This window comes from Pleurodeles waltl, chromosome 10 (genome assembly GCF_031143425.1).
Source record: "Pleurodeles waltl isolate 20211129_DDA chromosome 10, aPleWal1.hap1.20221129, whole genome shotgun sequence".
NCBI lineage: Eukaryota > Metazoa > Chordata > Amphibia > Caudata > Salamandridae > Pleurodeles > Pleurodeles waltl.
In genome coordinates this window covers 342,260,946-342,282,224 of record NC_090449.1, presented here as the reverse complement: position 1 = coordinate 342,282,224, position 21,279 = coordinate 342,260,946, and the positions used below count along the sequence as shown (strand labels likewise).

At 46.3% G+C, this 21,279-nt stretch overlaps 1 protein-coding gene across 2 annotated transcripts in view; it reads left to right on the top strand.

Moving 5' to 3' along the window:
* The window catches only part of NUBP2 (NUBP iron-sulfur cluster assembly factor 2, cytosolic), a 131,389-nt gene that overhangs the window by 45,837 nt on the left and 64,273 nt on the right, over positions 1-21,279 (top strand). For both annotated transcript variants that reach the window (XM_069210561.1, XM_069210562.1), the window contains exon 4: positions 2,294-2,448. In XM_069210561.1, coding sequence (XP_069066662.1) covers positions 2,294-2,448 — 155 coding nt within the window. The remainder of the gene's footprint in view (positions 1-2,293; positions 2,449-21,279) is intronic.

The window sequence follows — 21,279 nt, the reverse complement described above, 5'->3', positions numbered from 1 at the left end:
CTCCAAGGCTTTTGCTTCCCCTGGTACTGGTCTTTGCTGAGCTGGCAGGGGAAAGGTATCAGTCCCTGCGACCATTAGAAATGCAACATCAAGGCTAGGTTTTGATGTGATCCCCACATGGAAAATTAGATGTAGTGTTTCAATAATGATGCAGAATCCATAAACACTGTCCTTGAAGAAAAAAAAGTCCTCAGATTGCAATTTCACCACAAGATCGCCAATGGTACTTTAGATAGAGGGTTTAGTTCCTCTAATGGTGCTGCCTTTGGCAAGTCCAAAATTAGCAACAGCATAGGTCTTCCGATAACCAAAGATCGGCCAGAGGAAGAAGACAGCAGCAGTGATCCACATCTGGGATCGCACCATTCCATTCCAGAGAATAACTGCCTCATCTCCTCTCCTTTACATTCCTCTCCGGTGGGAGGGAGTGTTTCAAAAACCTTTCAAAGAGTAGCAATCTGTCACCAGCGACAAATGGGTTCTAAAATACCATTCAAACCTTTTATACAATTCACTGCAAAGCATCTCCACCATCAACCCCCCAAAAGCTGAACCAAAACATTCATTGTAGACACCGTTCCAGCATCTCAAAGTGGAGAAGGCTTCTATTCCAGATATGTATTTGGGGTAAAAAAAAGAGCGCTAAATAAGAATTTAGACCAATTTTTAAATTTCAATTGGCCAACAAATGGATCAAGTAAGAAAGGTTTCAATTGTTGACCCATCATCAGGTCTTTCCCCAGCTCAGAAAGGCAGATAGAAGTGCTCTGGGGCTTGGATATGACTATTTTCATATTTTAGTGTCTAGAAAATACAAAATGCTTCTGCATTTCAAGGTGGGGAACACACTCTTAATGCAAGGTTCTCTCTGCCAGTCTGAAGTTAGAACCTCAACCGTTCTCCAAATGCATGGCAGTGGTTACAGCCTTCCCTTGTAGAAAAAAAGTAATTTCTGTAGCCAGATTTCGATGACTGGCAAATAAAAACAAAGTGAGCAGAAAATGCGCACCAGGACTTCAATATGCATCGTCCCTTGTCCACCATCTGTGCTAGCACATCAGCTTACAACAGCCAATAATTCTACCATTCCAAACACACTTCTATCTAGTGGCCTTCTCAGACACAAAGCAAGAACTGTCTTCTTTGGAGAATATAATATTGTTTCTCGTGCTGTCAAGTTCCAACAACGCGGATTATTCAATAAATGTTTCTGAAACTTCTAAAACACGCACCACTTTGGCTGCAAAAATAAATCATTTATCCCAGACTCCTTTTAAAGTTGAAAGCACGAATACCCTTCTCCCCCAAAATGATCCACATTTTGACTGAGATACTTGACAAATTAAGGATGCCTTGCTTTTTTTGCAATCTTGCTTCATATAGCCCCATCTGTCTGTTGTCAAACAGCATTGTATACCATTCTCGACGGAGCCAAACCTTGTTCATGATTAAATAGATGCCTTTTTTCTGTCAGTCTCTATTGCCTTGCTTCCATAACTGCTGTAGTTTCAGAGTGCTATGTGTGACATTTTCATAATCTCACTGTTACTATAAGGAATATTTCAACGACTATCAGTGACACTTTCTCGCGAACAAAATCAAGCAATGAAGATGAGTGAAACATAAATATCAGAAATTGCACCCATTGGAGCAACAAGGACGCTATATAAACGGTACTATACAGTACAGTACAATACAATACAATACAATACAAGGTCTTCTGGTTTTAGGCATACTATGGAGCAAGCTTTTAGAGTCCTAGTTTTGTACAGACAAACTGGTAGTTCTGTCGATGACTGCGCTTCTGGTGTGGAAGTTCGTGGGTAAAAGACTTGACATACACTTGCCGGGTGGTGCCTTTATAGGCGACACAATGTCACAGATGACTCCAATGACACTTACGACGCCATGTGGAGCAAACAACACCACCCGATGGCGTGCGCAGGGTACTGCTCAGCAAAAAATTCTGGATTTGAAGATGATAGTAAGAAATCTGCAGCTAGGTAGTCTCTACAAGATAATGCATTGTCGAAGGTAAGTAACTTGTTCTTCAAATCTTTTTTAAAATAGTCTCACTTGGTAGTTGACACTATCTGCAGTACTGACAACCTTTTTTTCTGTCAAATATGCCTTTGCTTTTTGTCTAGTGTACTTCCTGTCGGAAGGAGAAGGCTCAGGCTGACCCCATTCAGTCAGGCAATGTTTCTTTTCCTTAACTTTATTTGAATAATTATTATGCAATTCTCATGTTCTCGAATGGGAACTTTTGTTTTATTAATTTTTTTATCCCTAGCTTTAATAAAGCAGTTTATTAATGATGTGGCCTGGGGCGACCTGGATTTCCTAATTGTGGACACGCCTCCCGGCACTTCTGATGAGCACATATCCACTGTGGACTCTCTGCGACCTTTCCAGCCCCTTGGAGCCATCCTCGTCACCACCCCACAGGTATTTGCCCATTGTAATTGGGACAGGTCTGTGCCAATTCTTGTGCTGGTGATGAGTTGCTCTAACTCTTAGCTTACTTCTGCCTCCTCCATCTCATGCTAAAGCTGGTCTTTACCCTCCTCAAAACGGTCTTTCTAATCATACACAATATGTACCTGCCTCTGTTATTCTGGGGAACCTAGAAAAAGGACCATCCCTCTAACCACTTGCTCCCTGTACCCTTTTCTTCTACTGATACTTTGCAGACTTGGTGACTGCTTCTCAATACCCGTTGACCTGCCGCCACTTGATATTCTTTTGTTGTGATCACCTGGTAACCCCTGGTCTGAGTTCATTTGAGTTTTATTACATTTTTGTGATTTTTTTCTGAGCACTAGTTGTAAAGGAGACAGCACCAACCTTAAACAAGCATTGACAACGCTTGTAGGTCTAACCTTTAAAACTATTGGGACTGCAATTACATTTTGTTCATGCTCCACAGCATCAGGAAAAATTCAGATACTGCGCAGCATGAACAAAAAAGGGGTAAAAAGCACAATAGTGCAGCTGCATCATTTTGTAGGCACACACATGCGTCATTTGTTACCTGATCACTGATGGATTGATACAAAAAAAAATGTGTAGCAGAGTGAAAGTGCTTTTATTTATAAAGCAGAAGAGAAAGCAGTAAATTGATGCCCGACCTTACACAAATAAAGTTTTTTTTTTTTTTTTTAAATGACTTTAGGGGTTGAGGAGGCCAATGGAGGAGCAGGTGGTGTAGCACACGCGGGAGGTGCAAGAATGAGCACTGGGGAGATGCACAAGAGGCAGAGAACAACATGGAGAGAAGTTTAGCAATCCAACCAATAAGTATTGATACATCAACAATTCAATTAAATTCCCACCACCCCACAGAACCGCATATCTTTAATGTAACAGATTTACACACGAACACAAGGGTAGCATATATGTTTTTTTAAGAAGGCATCTAAAAAATGATGGAGGAATGTCTTCATGTAGCAGTGCCGTGCACAGACGCTACAGACTGGAGATCTTTTATCTTTCTGCATGATGTACTTGACACAGGCGTTTGCCTCTTTCATTAGCACTGTGTGCTGTTGGGAGCACCTGCCCAAAGCTGCATTCTCTACCACAGTGTTTCCCAAACCGTTGTCCGCGGACCTGCTGTGGTCCGTGACACATTCCCAGGGGGCCACAGGTCTGGGATGACAGAAAGCTACTTCTCCAGCTGGGGCCTGACAGAAACACATACGTGTCTTTATTTGTGCAGTAGTTGCCAAAGCACTTCAAAGTTCCATGTACAACCAGCAACTTTTGGGTGAAAATTAGAGTCAAGATAACTCTGATGATTAATGTACCTGCTGCAGAGAAAGTGTATCATGCAAAAAAATATTTTATATGCATTGTACAGAGGGTTACTGCTTATTTTGTTACTGTGCAGTTCATAAGTTACAATCGCATTCTAGCACAGTGAGCTATGAATTGCCATCAAAGAGTTTCATGCAAACTGCATGGCACAAATTAGAAGGTTTCTTTTTTCCCCGCCATTCATTATCCTTGTGCTGCTAAAAAAAAAAAAAAAAAAAAAAAAAAAGGTTTGCTTCCGTAGAAAGTCATACTTATTAAAGTCAACGCTAACCACTGTGTTATATTCTGAATCCTGAGTTTGTGCTTCTCCAGACCAAGTACTCTTAGAAAAAGCCTACCATTGTGAATTACATATTTATGTGAAAAAGCTTTCTCAGATCTAAAGTACCTAAAAAAAAAAAAAAGAAATCTCTTGCGAAATGTAGAATCTGACATGTCAGCTTTCCTAAATAAAACCAAATAATGAAAGGTTAGTCACCAAGATGCAGCAGCAAACTTCTCATTAAATTGTTTTGATTTCTGCATCAGATGTCAATATAAAATAATTATACCTTTAGTAATACGAGTATTTGTTTGGTGTGTACTTGTTTGTGTATTTTTTTTGTGAATTACTGTTTTAATGTTTGACATTTAAATTGAACAAACTGTTTGGGGGTCCCTGGTTTCCAGTAGTGATGCATTGGGGGTCCTCAGGAGACAAAAGGTTGGGAACCACTACTCTACCATATGTACACAAATCCAGCCACATTTGTGGAAGTTCACTTGCCATGCGGACAGGTTACTGTATGCTTTTTTTTTTCCCTCTGGCGACAATGGCACAACAATCTGCAATAAAGAACAAACTCAAACTAAATATTGAATTAAAACAACAAATATTTTTAAACAATTTAAGCAACACGAGAAACAAATCGGGGCAGTCATGAGACAACAAGATGGACTAATGAAATCAGATTATGTATTGTGGCCAGCACTGCACTGAATGCCATTTTCAACCTGACTGGAACACTGGTCTGGGAGATAGATACAAACAAATGTGTTAACACGTTTCTCAACTTGACCACAATCTGCAACATAGTGTTCTTTAGGAACACAAAAGACACTCTGAGTGACATAAATCCAGTTTAAAACTCAAATGAAAGAAGGGGCACTTTGCACATTTTTAGAAATTCTAGCACCAGCAGCCAACTCAGAGGAAATGTCTTCCGAGAGACAAAGCTGTTCTCCATCCGGTGCACAGTAAATAGGAGAGTTCTGTATAGTGGGAAGAGAGTACCGTTAGACTGTGAGTGTCCACGTTTCTTTTTATTCCTGTTTAAAATACTGTTATGAGTAAAATTGGTGAAAGTCAAATGAATAAGCTGGTATGTCTATTAATGAGTTATTGCACTTGATTTTGCAATCATTTTTTAATTTCAAAGTACTAGGTCTGTGTGTAACCTGAAAGTATTTAAGATATATTCCAAAGCCCTAGACCTGGATCCTGTGTCTTATCTCGCTAACATGAGTACCGTTAATTATATAATAGCAACACTCATTAATTACTGCACCATCAATCTGCTATACTGTGGCAGGAAATGTTACAATTAAAACAGTTAACCAAACAATTAAAAAGTGCTCTAGTAACGGTACACACTTAAACTTTGAACAACTTAGTGTGGCTTTCAACACTGTAAATATAGTAGGATAGCAGATGGGTAAAAAAAAAACTGTTACAAATATTTAGAAGTGTGTCATATGTCTGGTTGGAGCAGTCGGCCTTTTATATCTGTCCCTGGTCTATAAAATGAGTGAGCAACAGTTATCTACAGGCACTGTGAAGCATGATTTTTTGCAGAGAAACTGAAAATGTGGTTCTCTTCCAGGGAATTTTCAACAGTAGTCATACACATTGATCAGCAGTAAGAGTTGTATCTGATATAGATTTCTAGTTGCAGATTCCTTAACTTAGAATGTCCCCATGTGTCAGACTGAATCTGGAGATTTTTCTTCGAGCAGTACCCTTGCACGCCGTCGGTTGACTCAGCGTCTGTCGTTGGCGTCGGGCTCATATATAGGCGCTGCCTTGGCGTAGTAACATTAGTTCTTTTCTTTCCACGCCATGCGCTGATCCAGTGAGAGCTACCCTGGTCGTTTTTTGACCAAATTTGACAATTTTGTTTACTGTTTGGTGAGTTTTGGTGCATCAAGGATGTCCCCAAAGACCGGTTTCAAACCTTGGGAGGTCTGTCGTCGCATAATGTTGGTGACTGATCTGTATATGGTCTGTTTGTGGTGTTTGGAGCGCAACCACAACACAAAATCATGCTCTGAGTGCCGGGCCATGCACCCGAAGGCTTTGAGACAGCTGTCCCTAAAGCTCATGGTGGCCCGGCATTCGACTCCGCATCGCTCCCAGTCTCGCTCGAGAGGAAGGTCTCAAGACTGTTCCCAGAGTCACCACCACTCATTGTCCTCAAAGTCTTCGGGTCACTCAGGTAAGAAGAAGATGAAGCAGGCTAGGCATTTTTCAACTTCTCTGAGTTGCTTGACTGATGTGCCGCGGGAGGAGTGACGACACTCCAGGCCTCCGTCCATGGAGCCTATTTCTGGGCCTGCTCCGCGCCTCCCCAAGTTTCCGGGAGCCAGAGCAACCCCTGCCCTGTTAAAAGAATTTTATGAGCCCATGTGCCTCATATTTCAGCAGTCCGACCCTGCTGCGGCGTCTCCAGGGCCTGGAGGCTTGTATGGGGACCTTTCAGGTTCTGCACCAGCAGCTTCGGCCTCTGCCACTGAGGAACCCTTCAGATCCGCTGCTAGATCCATGCTGATGCCGGTTGTACCATTGTGACCTTCCCTGTCCTCGGCTAGGCTGTCAATGCTCCCGACATCGGTTGTGCCCACGATCAACATCAACCCAATCCTGATCCCCTATGACCCAGAGCCGGAACGGCGTCAGCTGACGCTACTTCTGACTTCAATGAGGCCTACTCACCCCAGGTTGGAGCCTGACCACCTTTTTTTGGGGGGGGAGGGATACGAATACAAGGAGTGATTGGAGGGGCTGCTGAACCCTTATGAATACCAGCTAGACAACCCTAACATGGACTGAACACAGGTATTAGGAGAAGCCAGTGGTCTGGATACTTAGGCGGACGCTGGCATGCTTTCTCCTACCGTGGCTACGGCAGAGGGAGCCTCTTACTCTATGGTGGTCAATAGGGCAGTGAGGTTCTTGGCCTCGAGCTGCCCATTGTAGTGGTCACGGCTAATCTCCTGATGGAGGTGCTTCAGCCTGGGGCTTCCAATTTGGTGTCTCTCCTCTACTTCAATGAATCCCTCACTGATGTCCATCTGTGTACTTGATCCAAGCCCAGCGCATGGCTCCTGTGAATAGGACAATCGCTTGCCCCAATCGGCCCGCCCCGAACGACCCTAAATTACTGTCCTAACACCCCAACCTGAGAGCCTTGAAATCTAGGCATCCTCATCATCTGGCACATTCCCTTCTGTGTCCCCAGATAGGGAATCAGAGTTTGGACCAAATTGGGAAGAAGATGTTGTCTTCCTCCAGTCTGGTGCTGCAATCAGGGAACACTGCATGCCTTTTGGGCCGCTATACCCACTCCTTGTGGGATGCGTTCATGCAAGTTCCACCGCAGATCCCGCAGGAGACTGGGCTATCATTTCCCAAGTCGTTGCTGATGGGAGAGACATGGCGAAGTTCACTATTCGATGTGGGCTGGACATGAACTACTCTCTGGGTAGATCGGTTACGTCAACGGTGGCCTTGAGATGCCATGCCTGGTTGAGGATGTCTGATTTTTGGGGGGGATGTCCAAGAGACCCTTATGGACATGCCATTTTATGGCACCTTTCTCTGAGACAAGGCGGACTCGGCACTTGAGAGGTTCAAGGAGTCCCGGGCTACGGCTTGTTCCCTTGGCCTTTTGACAGGCCCTCCACCATAACACAGTCTGCCTTTCACTCCTTTCATGGCCACGGAAGGGGCTCCCTGTTGCATCCCTTTCCTGGCCACCGTGCCACCCATGCTACTCAGCCCCTGTGTGGCTGGGGACACAGAATCCCACAGGTTTGTGGGACAGGGAACCAGAGGTCTGCCCAGTCCATCCTCGACCCTGCTGCAGCCTCCAAGCTTTCGTAGTTTGTACCCCCATCTCAGACCAGTTGGTGGCAGAATTTGCCATCACCTACCCCACTGGGAATCCATCACTACGGACAGGTGGGTTTTGCAGATATTCTGAAGGGGCTACTTCCTCCCCTTCGAAACTGCCCCACTGGCCTATATTGTATGGCCGCTTACCGGAGGAGCATCTTCTCAGCGAGGAAGTCACATCTTTCTTATCCAAGGAAGCCATAGAGAGGGTTCCGGTGCCAGAAGTAGGTTGTGGTTGTTATTCCAGCTACTTTCTGATGCCCAAAAAGGACACAGGCTTATGTCCTAACCTAGAACTTCAGGCCCTCAATAATCTCTTCTTCAAGAAGGAGAAGTTCAAAATGCTCCCTCTGGCTCAGGTCTTGTCTTCCTTGGACCCAGGAGACTGGATGGTAGCATTGGATTTGCAGGATGCTTATTTCCATATCCCTGTCCTGCCTGCCCACAGACGTTACCTACGATTTGTGGTAGGTCACAAGCACTTTCAATTTACTGTGCTCCCCTTCGGCCTTCCCATCGCCCCTCGGGTGTTCACAAAAGTGATGCCGGTGGTTGCAGCTCATCTGCGCAGGTTAGGGGGTTCAGTCTTCTCCTACCTCGACGACTGACTGTTGAAAGCTAACACACCCTAAAAAGTCATCTCCCACCTTAAGACTATGGCAAAACTCCTGCACGTGCTGAGGTTCACTATAGGCATGCCGAAGTCGCACCTTACTCCCTCTTATATGCTCCCTTTCATTGGAGCCATTCTGGACACACTGCAGTTTCCGGTCGATCCTCCCGAAAAGTGATTCCAGGATACTCAGGCTATGATTCTGATGTTTCAGCCTTTATCATGGATTTCAGTGAGAATGGCTCTGAAACTATTGGGTATGACGGCCTTCTGCATCCTGCTAGCGACACATGCCAGATGACATATGCAGGCTCTGCAGTGGGACTTGAAGTTCCAGTGGGTGCCGCATCAGGGGAATCTCTCCAACATGGTCCAGATCTCAGAGGGGACTGCAAAAGATCTGCACTGGTGGCTTTCGAAACAGGATTGAGTCAATGCAGATCCCTCTCCTTTCCCAACCAGATGTGACAGTAGTGACAGACATGTCACTCCTGGGTTGGGGCGGCCACATGGGAGAGGCGGAGATCAGAGGTCTGTGGTCTCCAGCGGAGTCTGCACTCCACATTTATCTTTTGGGTCTCCGGGCGATCAGGCTTGCATTGAAAGAATACCTTCCCTTTATCAAAGAGAAGGTGGTGCAGGTGTTCAAGGACAACACTACCGCCATGTGGTACTGCAACAAACAAGGTGGAGTAGGGTCCTTGGATCTTTGTAACGAGGCTGTGCACCTCTGGACATGGCTGGCACACCAGGGCGTTTTCCTAGTGGTTCAGCATCTGGCGGGCTCTCAACGCCAGAGCAGATGAACGCAGCCATCGAAGCATAGTTGATCACGAATGGCGTCTCCATCAGGAGGTGGTGCAAGGTCTCTTTCAGCAGTGGGGAGAGCCTTGGTTAGATCTGTTCGCCTTCACAGGGAGCGCACAATGTTAGCTGTTTTGCATGTTGGAGTTTCCAAGGCAGCACGCGCTCGGTGATGCTTTTCATTTCGAGTGGAACTCAGCCCTCCTTTACGCCTTCCCGCCTATACCACTTCTGTCCAGATTTCTGAAGAAGATCAAAAACGACTGAGCCCAAGTAATCCTTGTGGGTCTGGACTGGGCATGGAGAGTATGGTATCCAGAGCTACTGAGCATGGCCACAGATCCTCCAGTCAGACTGCCTCTTCGGGAGGATCTTCTGTCACAGCAACATGGGATGGTCCTCCACCCGAACCTGTCCAATCTTTGCCTTCATGTATGGAGATTGAGGGTTGGCAGTTCGCAGCTTTTGAACTCTCTGCTCGAAGTCTGTGATGTTGTCTTGGCAGCCAGGCATCCCTCCACCAAAACACTATACGCCTGTCGGGATGAATTTGTGGCATGGGATACCAACAAGTCTTTTGAACCCCCCCCTCTCTGTTTCTCCCTCAGAAGTTCCTTTGTTCATCCCCTCTTTAGCCCAGCAGGGCTCTGCTTTGGGCACTCCTAAGGGTTACTTACCAGCTATCTCAGCCTTTCTTAGATTAACAAACCAACCTTCTCTTTTTAAGTCTCCTGTTGTTGGTAGATTCCTTAAGGAACTCACCCTTTTGTTTCTTCCCACTCCGTTTTCATGCCTCAGTGGGACCTCAATCTTGTGCTTACTTACTTGAAGTTTTCTCCCTTTGATCCATTACACAGTTGTCCCTTGCGGTTCCTTACTCTTAATACTGCATTTCTTGTTGCCATCACCTTTGCTTGCAGAGTGAGTGAACTTCAGGCTCTTTCTTCAAAGCCCCCATTTTTGTCTGTCTTCCATGACAGAGGTGCTCCGCACGAGGGCCTTTTTCCGTCCCAAATTAGTCATGCCTTTTCATGTAGACCAATCCATCACTTTGCCTACTTTTTACGCATCCCACATCCTTCTCATGAAGAGGAGAGACTGGACAGTCTGAAACCAAAAAGGGCATTGGCGTTCTACCTAAATCATACCAAAGATTTTCAGGTGGACCATCAACTCTGTTGGATATGTGAGTGCGATGAAAGAGAGGGCAGTGCAAATGCGTACCATCTCACAGTGGGTACTACTTTGCATCAAACTGTGCTACGCTTTGGCTAAGAAGCAACCCTCTGAGGGCTTACATGCTCACTCCACCAGAGCAACTGCTGCCACCCTAGCATTAGCACGTGGAGTTCCTCTCCCAGATATCTGTCAAGCTGCAACGTGGACATCCCTGCACTAGTTTACAAAACAGCACAGCCTGAATAGTCTGGTCCGCTAATGCGATCTTGGTTCACAGCCCACCACCGAGGATGGTACTGCTTGGGTATCTATTCTAAGGTATGGAATCTGCAACTAGAAGTCTCTGTCAGATGAACACGTTACTTACCTTCGGTAACGATTTATCTGGTGGAGACATATTCTAGTTGCAAATTCCTTACCGACCGACTCATCCTCCCTGCTTGCAAACTTATTTCTAGTGATAGGGATTCCCCTTTGAGGGCCTTAGTTTTGGCGCACCATTTCCAATGATCTTCATGGCTCCACGCTTTGGTGTGGAAAGTCGTGAAAAGAAACTGACGTCACTATGCTGAGGCGGCACCTATATACGACTCCGTCACTACAGTGACCACAACGCCAGCGACGGACATGGAGTCGACCGACGCCACCTGACGGCGCTCAAGGGTACTTCTCAAAGAAACATCTCTGGATCCAGTCTGATGCCTGGGGAAATTCTAAAGGAAGTAATCTACGACTAGACTATGTCTCTACCAGATAAATCGTTACCGAAGGTAAGTAACTTGTTCTTCAAGTAACTATAACTCATGCCCTAAGGTAACTATAACTCATGCCTTTGCCATGTACAGTTTTCATAGCAATAATTTTATTGCAAATGTTGCAGTGATAATATGAAAGATGCTGTAGAAGATGTCATCAATGATATAATATGTGGAGTAATTAGCTGTGCATGGCAAAAGCCAGAGTTATAGTTACCTTAGGGTGCAAGTTATAGCTACTTGAAATAACTAACTGCTGAATTTCTATGGTTTTGTAGGAGTAAACATAGACCTGAACTATAACGTCCCTGTAACCTTTGGTTTTTTCAATAATTTCTATGTTTTTTTCAACGTGAGTTAATTTTATTTACTATACAGTAATCCAACCATCACCGTGCACGCCTTTGGCTGTGCACAGCGGGTTTGGCCACAGGGCCTGCAGCCAAGCCCTTATAACCACCCAACCCTGCGCACAGTCTTTGTCCGTGCGTAGCAGTGGTTGGCCACAGGGCCTGTCTCTTTCAGTGGATCTGTGCTTGGGGTGTGTGTGTCTGAGTGGGTCTGAAAGTGGATGTGAGGCTGAGTGGGTGCATGAGTGAGTGGGTGTTTGAGTCGCACATGAGTTGCTGAGTGCATGTACCAGTGAATGAATTAGTCTATGAACGAGTCTGTGAGATGGTTTTTCTTTTTTTTTTTTTTTGCATATTCTCAAATACCCTTGAATGTTCAAGAATATTCGCTAGTATCTTGTACGGTGAAGAAAAATCATTTTAAACCCACATTTTGACCCTAAAACACCCCTATATCACACCCCTGAAATCAGAGTACCTCCACCATGACCCCTTATACCACTTATTTCTATTTTCAGCCCTGGGGACCCTCTGCCCTAACATAAAATGGCGGCACACTTTTCTAGTCAGGATGTGGCCAGTCAATTACAGTGCTTCTATTCGCAATAATTTGGAGAATATACAAATTTGGATTTTAGTTAATTTATCGTAAACTACTGAACAGAATTACATCTAATAACCAAAGGGGTAATCTGCGTACTGACAGCTAGCTTTTTACCAAATTTGGTGTAATTCCGTCTAGTGGTTCGGGCTGTCGTTGTGTTTAAAGGTCCTATGGGAATTAGCATGGGAAACACAACTTTTTTGGACCCCCTACCTTTTTCCTCAGCCCCTGATTGACAGATCACCCCAAAAGCTTCCATGCACAACAAGAATCACGGGCACTTTTTTGGGGAAACTTTTGTGATGACTCATCAAACCATGCCAAAGATATAGGCAAGTAAAAAAAAATGCTTTTGCTATGGGAACATGGTCCTAACAATAACTACCTAATGGCGACCACCAGTATGTTTTTATATATATATATATATATATATATATATATATATATATATATATATACATACACATACCTTTTACCAACTGACGGTCGCCACTATATATAGTATGTAGTGCTTAACATATATGCCTATGGAGTGGGTAAAAAAGGGGAGATTACATTTAGTTTTTCTTCTTGAAGTAAATAGATCAAGATAACTCATGTTAATAATAAAAAAACATATCAGTGGACTTGGTGGAATCTACACCTTGATCACCTTCTAGGTCCAGGTCACCGGTCAATATCTATCAAAGATAGTTGGAAAGTTTAAGAAAAAGACCTGTACCTGCAACATCGGACTTAAGAGTATTCCCAAGATTACTCCCCTTCCAGGCCTCATTCAGCCTCCAAGAGAACGCATTCTCCAAGAGAACACATTCTCTAAGGTTCTCTCCTGGTATGCCATATGCCTCCTACTGTTCCGAGAACCTCATCACATAGAAGTCAACAATCATCATCTCGGAGATCAAAGAGTCATATTCACCAGCATTCTAGATCACAAAAAAAGTCTAGAACTAGGTCAAGGTCCAGAAGCTCCAGATCTCATACTGCTTCATCCAGGCATAGAAGGAGAACACCATCTTGGTCAACAACAATCCAGTCCTCGTGAGTGATTATTCTCCTATGCTCTCTGATACACCCACGGCAAGAGTGTCACAGGTAGATGACCTCTTGATATTCAACAAGAGATTATTCTCCTACACTCTGATACACCCCAGGCAAGAGTACCTGTAGATGATCTCTAGACATTCAACAGAAGTCTGACAAAACTAAACATAGATGTTCCAACAGCAACAACATCCTCCTCTGTGAGCTTTGAAACCCTGCATCGCAGAACAGTCTCACAACAACTCTTGCCTCTAGTGCCTGGACTCCCAGAGCTTGCAATACACCCGTTTTTAACACTGCCATCTTTGAGATCTGCACCATCTCGGAACGTTAAAAAGTACAAAGATCCTGATCAGGATTCACTGTTCCTCAGAGCTGACCCTCGTCCTTACAGAAATCTAATTTTGCAGCTTCTTCCTCCTTTTTGGTTCCACCAGACAAAGAGCAAACAGATGGATTCCCTGGGGAAAAATGTGTGAAACATCACTATCTTACATGAAGGTGGCTAATTCCTCAGCTTTGCTTGGGCAGTATGATAGATACCTATGGGATTTGTTGGCTAGGTTCTCTAAAACACTGTCTAAGGAAGACAGGCAGGATTTCCAGGTGACACTTAATGAAGGCAGCCTGGTTTCCAGTCAGATCATTGACGCAGGGGCGAATGCATCTGATGTAGCAACTCATGGTAATGCACATGGCATTGGTGCAAGGAGTCATCCTGGCTGCGCCTTATGGGGTTGAAGCCTAAGGCGCAACATCGAATATTGAATGTGCCATTCTTGGGAAATGCTCTTTTCGGTACCCATGCGGATGAGAAGATGTCCAGAATGAAGATGAGCTGAACACTAAAGGTGATGGACCTTGGAAAAAGAAATAATTCTGCAGATAATACAGGCCTTATGACAGAAGGAATTTACAACAGGGGGTTCAAACCCCTTACTGGTAACATCAGCAGCAGGCAAGGTCACCTTTATAGACCATCCAGAGGAAGAGGTGCACATCAACAACAGCAACCTGCAGCTGCAGGAAAACTTACTGCAGAACAATGAGCCGTTACGTCCACCTTCACTGTTCCCCGATCCAGTGAGGGGAAGTATTGTCAATCAATGGGAAGAGTGGCAGTCAATTACAAAACACAGCTGGGTTGTAACTAATGTACAGAATGGCTATTCTCTTTGCTTCAAGTCCCCTCCTCTCACTGTTCCGTCGATTAAAAACATCCCGGCACCATCTAAGCCTCTTCCAATTAGAAGTCAACACCTTAATGTAAAAATAGGCCATAGAGGAAGTCCTGTGCATTCAAAGGGAATCAGGAATTTAGGGGGTCATTCTGACTCCCGCCGGCCGCGGTATCCGCGGGGCCGGCGGGAGCCGCCAGAATACCGCTGCGCGGTCACAAGACCGCCGCGGGTATTCTGGGTTTCCCGCTGGGCTGGCGGGCGACCGCCAGGAGGCCGCCCGCCAGCCCAGCGGGAAACACCCTTCCACAAGGATGCCGGCTCCGAATGGAGTGGAAGGGGTGCGACGCGATTTTCAGTGTCTGCATGGCAGACACTGAAAATCTTGGTGGGGCCCTGTTACAGGGGCCCCACGACACCCCATACCGCCATCCTGTTCCTGGCAGCCAAAACTGCCAGGAACAGGATGGCGGTATGGGGGTCGGAATCCCCATGGCAGCGCAGCAAGCTGCGCCGCCATGGAGGATTCCCCAGGGCAGCGGAAAACCGGCGGTACACCGCCGGTTTTCCGTTTCTGACCGCGGCTGTACCGCCGCGGTCAGAATGCCCTTGGGAGCACCGCCAGCCTGTTGGCGGTGCTCCCGCGGTCCCCGGCCCTGGCGGTCCATGACTGCCAGGGTCGGAATGACCGCCTTAATCTTTTTACTTTCTAGTACAAAACAAAGGACCGAAGCAAGAGTGCATCTTAAACCTCAGAATACTCAGTACATATGCAGAGAAACGTTCAGAAGGCTGGCTATGCACCAAATCTGTCCACAGTTGCATCAAGTGGATTGGGTGTGTGCGATAGACCTGCAAGATGCATATTTCCAGATCCCAATTCCCATGAAATATAACAAGCTTCTCTGTTTTAAAGTGGGCTCCTGACACTATCAATACAAAGTACCCCCATGCAGCCTCAAATCAGCCCCAAGAACCTTTTCATTATATATGGCATTGATCGCAGCATTTTTAAGGAGGCAGAAAATCTTTGTGTATCCTTACCAGGATGACTGGCTGGTAAAGAGCTTCTCCCCATCACAGAAAAAGGAGTATTTTCGCATCTCTGTCGAGAAATGCACAAGTCTGGGTCTTCGGATCAATTTCCAAAAAGCTACAGTTTATTCAGTACAAAAACTGCACTTCCTGGGGGCCCACACTGGATGCACAAGTGTGTGTCCTTGTAGGAGAGACTATGATCCATCACTCTAAAATGTTGCAGTCGTCTGCAAGTTCATCATACCTCTGCGAGACAGATAGCGTATCTACTGGGGTCAATGGTTTCTTGCATCTTTATAGTCCTGAATGCGAGGTTGCACATGAGGTCCCTGCAGCAATGTTTAGAAGATCAATGGAATTAGGTATCCAACTGCTGGAAGGATAAGCTGACATTATCACAAGCTGCACGCCAGTCTTTTCCATGTGGTCTTAACAGAACAGTCTAATGGTGGAGGTACCATTTCATCAGGACCTACCCAGTCAAACACTGATCACAGACCCCTCCCTCCAGGGTTGGGGAGCTCACATGACATGGGTTCCCTTCAAACTCACAGTGTTTGGTCGGACAAGGAAAAGACTTTCCACATCAACATACTGGAACTGAGAACAGACCACCTTGCTCCGAAGTCCTTGTTTCCAGCAATCAATTGCATCCTTGTCCAAACCGACAACACAACAACTATGCATTACCTGAATAAACAGGGACAAACTCATTCTTGCCCTCTTTCTCTCAAGGACCAGACCATTTGGAAATGTCTTCTAGCTAGAAACCTCATGAAAATAACCATTCATCTGCCATGTGTAAGGAAGTAGCCTCTTTCTAGCCTTGTTACTCCCACTTTTGGCCTGTTTGTGAGTATATGTCAGGGTGTTTTCACTGTCTCACTGGGATCCTGCTAGCCAGGGCCCAGTGCTCATAGTGAAAACCCTATATTGTCAGTATGTTTGTTATGTGTCACTGGGACCCTGCTAGCCAGGACCCCAGTGCTCATAGGTTTGTGGCCTATATGTGTTCCCTGTGTGGTGCCTAACTGTCTCACTGAGGCTCTGCTAACCTGAACCTCAGTGGTTATGCTCTCTCTGCTTTCCAAATTTGTCACTGGAGGCTAGTGACTAAATCTACCAATTCACATTGGCATACTGGTACACCCATATAATTCCCTTGTATATGATACTGAGGCACCCAGGGTATTGGGGTTCCAGGAGATCCCTATGGGCTGCAGCATTTCTTTTGCCACCCACAAGGAGCTCTGACAATTCATACACAGGCCTGCCACTGCAGTCTGCATGAAATAACGTTATTTTACAGCCATTTACCACTGCACATAAGTAACTTATAAGTCACCTATATGTCTAACCTTCACCTGGTGAAAGTTGGGTGCCAAGTTACTTAGTGTGTGGGCATCCTGGCACTAGCCAAGGTGCTGCCACATTGTTCAGGGCAAATTCCCCGGACTTTGTGAGTGCGGGGACACCATTACACGCGTGCACTATACATAGGTCACTACCTATGTATAGCGTCACAATGGTAACTCCGAACATGGCCATGTAACATGTCTAAGATCATGGAATTGTCACCCCAATACCATTGTGGTATTGGGGTAACAATTCCATGATCCCCCAGGTCTCTAGCACAGAACCCAGGTACTGCCAAACTCCCTTTTCAGGGTTTGCACTGCAGCTGCTGCCAACCCCTCAGACAGGTTTCTGCCCCCCTGGGTTCTGGGCAGCCCCAGCCCAGGAAGGCAGAACAAAGGATTTCCTCTGAGAGAGGGTGTGACACCCTCTGCCTTTGGAAATAGGTGTGATGGGCTGGGGAGGAGTAGCCTCCCCCAGCCTCTGGAAATGCTTTGATGGGCACAGATGGTGCCCATCTCTGCATAAGCCAGACTACACTGGTTCAGGGATCCCCCCAGCCCTGCTCTGACGTGAAACTGAACAAAGGACAGGGGAGTGACCACTCCCCTGACCAGTACCTCCCAGGGGAGGTGCCCAGAGCTCCTCCAGTGTGTCCCAGACCTCTGCCATCTTAGAATCAGAGGTGTTGGGGGCACACTGGACTGCTCTGAGTGGCCAGTGTCAGCAGGTGACGTCAGAGACTCCTTCTGATAGGCTCTTACCTGTCTTGGTAGTCAACCCTCCTTTGTTGGTAGCCAAACCTCCTTTTCTGGCTATTTAGGGTCTCTGCTTTGAGGAATTCTTCAGATAACGAATGTAAGAGCTCACCAGAGTTCCTCTGCATCTCCCTCTTCACGATCTACCAAAGGATCGACCGCTGACTGCTCAGGACCCCTGCAAAACCGCAACAAAGTAGCAAAACGACTACTAGCTACATTGTAGCGCCTCATCCTGCCGGCTTTCTCGACTGTTTCCAGGTGGTGCATGTTCTGGGGGTAGCCTGCCTTCACTCTGCACCAGAAGCTCCAAACAAATCTCCTGTGGGTCGCATCACTGGTCCTCTGGGTCCCCTCTCATCCTGACGAGCGTGGTCCCTGGAACTCAGCAATTCTGTCCAAGTGACTCCCACAGTCCAGTGACTCTTCAGTCCAAGTTTGGTGGAGGTAAGTCCTTGCCCCCCCCACACCAGACTGCATTGCTGGGTACGGCGTGATCTGCAGCTGCTCCGGCTCCTGTGCACTCTTCCAGGAGTTCCTTCGTTCACAGCCAAGCCTGGGTCCCCGGCACTCCTTCCTGCAGTGCACAACCTTCTGAGTTGTCCTCCGGCGTTGTGGGACTCCCTTTTGTGACTTTGCGTGGACTCCGGACACTTTCCTTCCAAGTGCCTGTTCAGGTACTTTTGCGGGTGCTGCCTGCTTCTGTGAGGGCTCCCTGAGTTGCTGGGCGCCCTCTCTGTCTCCTCCTCCAAGTGGCGACATCCTATTCCCTCCTGGGCCACAGCAGCAACCAAAAACCTCTACAGCGCGCCTTGCAGCTAGCATGGTTTGTTTGCGGTCTTTCTGCGTGGGAACACCTCTGCAGGCTTCATCGTGATGTGGGATATCCATCCTCCAAAGGGGAAGTTCCTAGTCCTCTTCTTTCTTGCAGAACTCCAAGCTTCTTCCAACCGGTGGCAGCTTCCTTGCACCCTCAGCTGGCATTTCCTGGGCTCCTGTCCACTCTCGACACTGTCGCAACTATTGGACTTGGTCCCCTTGTCTTACAGGTACTCTGGTCCGGAAATCCCCTGTTGTTGCATTGCATACTTTTGGCATATTGTCATAAAAATAAAGTACCTTTATTTTTAGTAACTCTGTGTATTGTGTTTTCTTATGATATTGTGCATATGACACCAGTGGTATAGTAGGAGCTTTACATGTCTGCTAGTTCAGCCTAAGCTGCTTTGCCATAGCTACCTTCTATCAGCCTAAGCTGCTAGAAATACCTCTTCTACACTACTAAGGGATAACTGGACCTGGCACAAGGTGTAAGTACCTCTGGTACCCACTACAAGCCAGGCCAGCCTCCTACAGCATGCATTCAAAACATGCAAGCAGACTTTCTCTGTCGAAACCTCCAAGACAATTGTGACTGGGTTGTCAACAGCAAGGTGTTGCAAGGCATTTTTCATGAATGAGGCTATCCTCAAACAGACCTGTACGCACACACAAACAGAAAAGGCCAATACTACGTGTCCAGATTCACCCAGCCATATTCGAAGAGGAATTCCTTTTTGATAAGTTGATTCAGTACTGACTAAATATTCAATTGTTGAGTGAAGGACCGCATAAATGAATTGGTTGTGATTTATTAAACTTCTTTTTCAATACTCTTATCTGTAGTTTGAATGAAACAGTCATAAACAGATGAAACATACATCCATAGATCAATAAACAATAATGAAAGACCCCGTGTAATTACACCTCACAAAACACATTAACATGTACCAACGAAACACATAATAATAAAACTGTATCGCAGTTCTGAAAATTATGTACCCTTACGGGGCATACATGTTATCCAATTCAATGCCCCCAATAGATGGGAAAAGACTAAGGGGTGCTGTCCAACAATTAATAGATGCCAGGCAACAAAAAGAACTTCGACCAGTATCAGATGTCTTTACACCCTTTCCCTGTTTGCCAGAACTTTTAGCTATCACTCCTTAGTCTACAAAGCTGTTGATGCGTTTCGAACCTGTTAGAAATGGGGTTTCTGGTTGGCTAGGGTATGCACCTCAGCCAGGCAGAACTTACCCACTCTAGTCAGGGCAAGGGAGTTACACGTCCAAGATAACCCCTGCTCACCCCCTTGGTAGCTTGGCACGAGCAGTCAGGCTTAACCCGGAGGCAATGTGTAAAAGCGTTTGCACAACACACACAACACACGTGACGCAATATCCCCACCACAAAGGAAACACAACACCAGATTATATGAAAATATACTGTATTGTACACAAGGCAATTATCAGACCAAACATCACATATCAGTACTATCCTGCTACCTTAGCAGTTGTCAGAACGTTACACATTAGTTACTCTGCAAACTAGCAGTAGTCACACATAACACACAGGTTACTCAGTATTCTGCAACATAAGCAGTAGTCAGGAAAACACGTTATTACATCACAGCACTTGTCATAAGAATATCATAAAATGCCCATAGTAGGAACATTAGAAAACATATGGCAAGTTAGAAAAACATATGAGCAAGCATGTCCATAAAAGGAACATTTGCATACACATATGTAAAAACATCAAACGCAGGTAGGTAATATATGAATCAAACAAAAGTCTGTAGAAAGAACTTTGGATTGCAACTATATTGGTCCTTTAAACAGTACCTGGTTGGATGAAGGCACCTCCAGTGTCTAGAAGGCGAACAATGGGGCCCCCGGCGCTCCTATGCGCAAAACGGGGGCCTCCCTTATACTCTGGGGTCAGAGGAGGGCGACATGCACCTCCTCTCTTTTATAGACATGCCCCTCCGAGGACCGTGATTACTGGAGGGCCCCCAGGGCCTCAACCGGCCCTCACAAGGTGGGCCAAAGCCAGCAAAAACAACTTAGGGCAGGAGGGGAGCACCACGCACCCCCTCTGGTTTAATGACAGGCCCGCTCCGGGACCCGCGATCTCTGGCCCTTCAACCAAGGGGGGGGGGGGCCCAAAATAATGCCCGTTTTACCTAACAGCAGAAAAGGAGCGTCCTGCTCCTAACGCAGATGCCAGGGGGAATGGGGCACTCCCCGCGCCTTCCCCTGGTCCTGCCGTGAAGCCATAAGAAGATCGGACCACTCCTGGGGCCCGAGCAGACACTCGCCTGCACCCGATGCGGTGCGCGAGTGTTCTTCCAGCTTCCCGGGCCGCTGCAGTGATCTTATTTAAAGGGGCACAATGCAGCCAGGAGCCTACGAGCTCCCAAGGCTCCATAAGCGCGCTGCAAACCACGGAGAAGCACCCCTCGTGAAGAAATGGATGCAGGGGTCAGGGGCCACAGCACCCTGCCCCTGGGGAGCAGAATCTTAAGACAAGGTCCTCAGGTGGAGGGCCCAGCTACAGGCCAGCACAAGGGAAAGGCAGCAAGTCCTTCACAGTGACCAGGCAGGTCACAGGTCAGCACAGCAGCAGCAGTCCATGGCGGTTCCTGGTGAGTCCTTTCAGCCTTTGGTGTCCAGTTCTAAGATGATTCCAAGAGTCTCCAAATTGTGGGGAAAATTCCTCTGTACTTGTAGTCAGTTCTTACAGTGTTTTACAATGGTAGGGAGAGGAGGTTCCAGCCAGTTACAACTGGTTCTGGGAGTGCCCC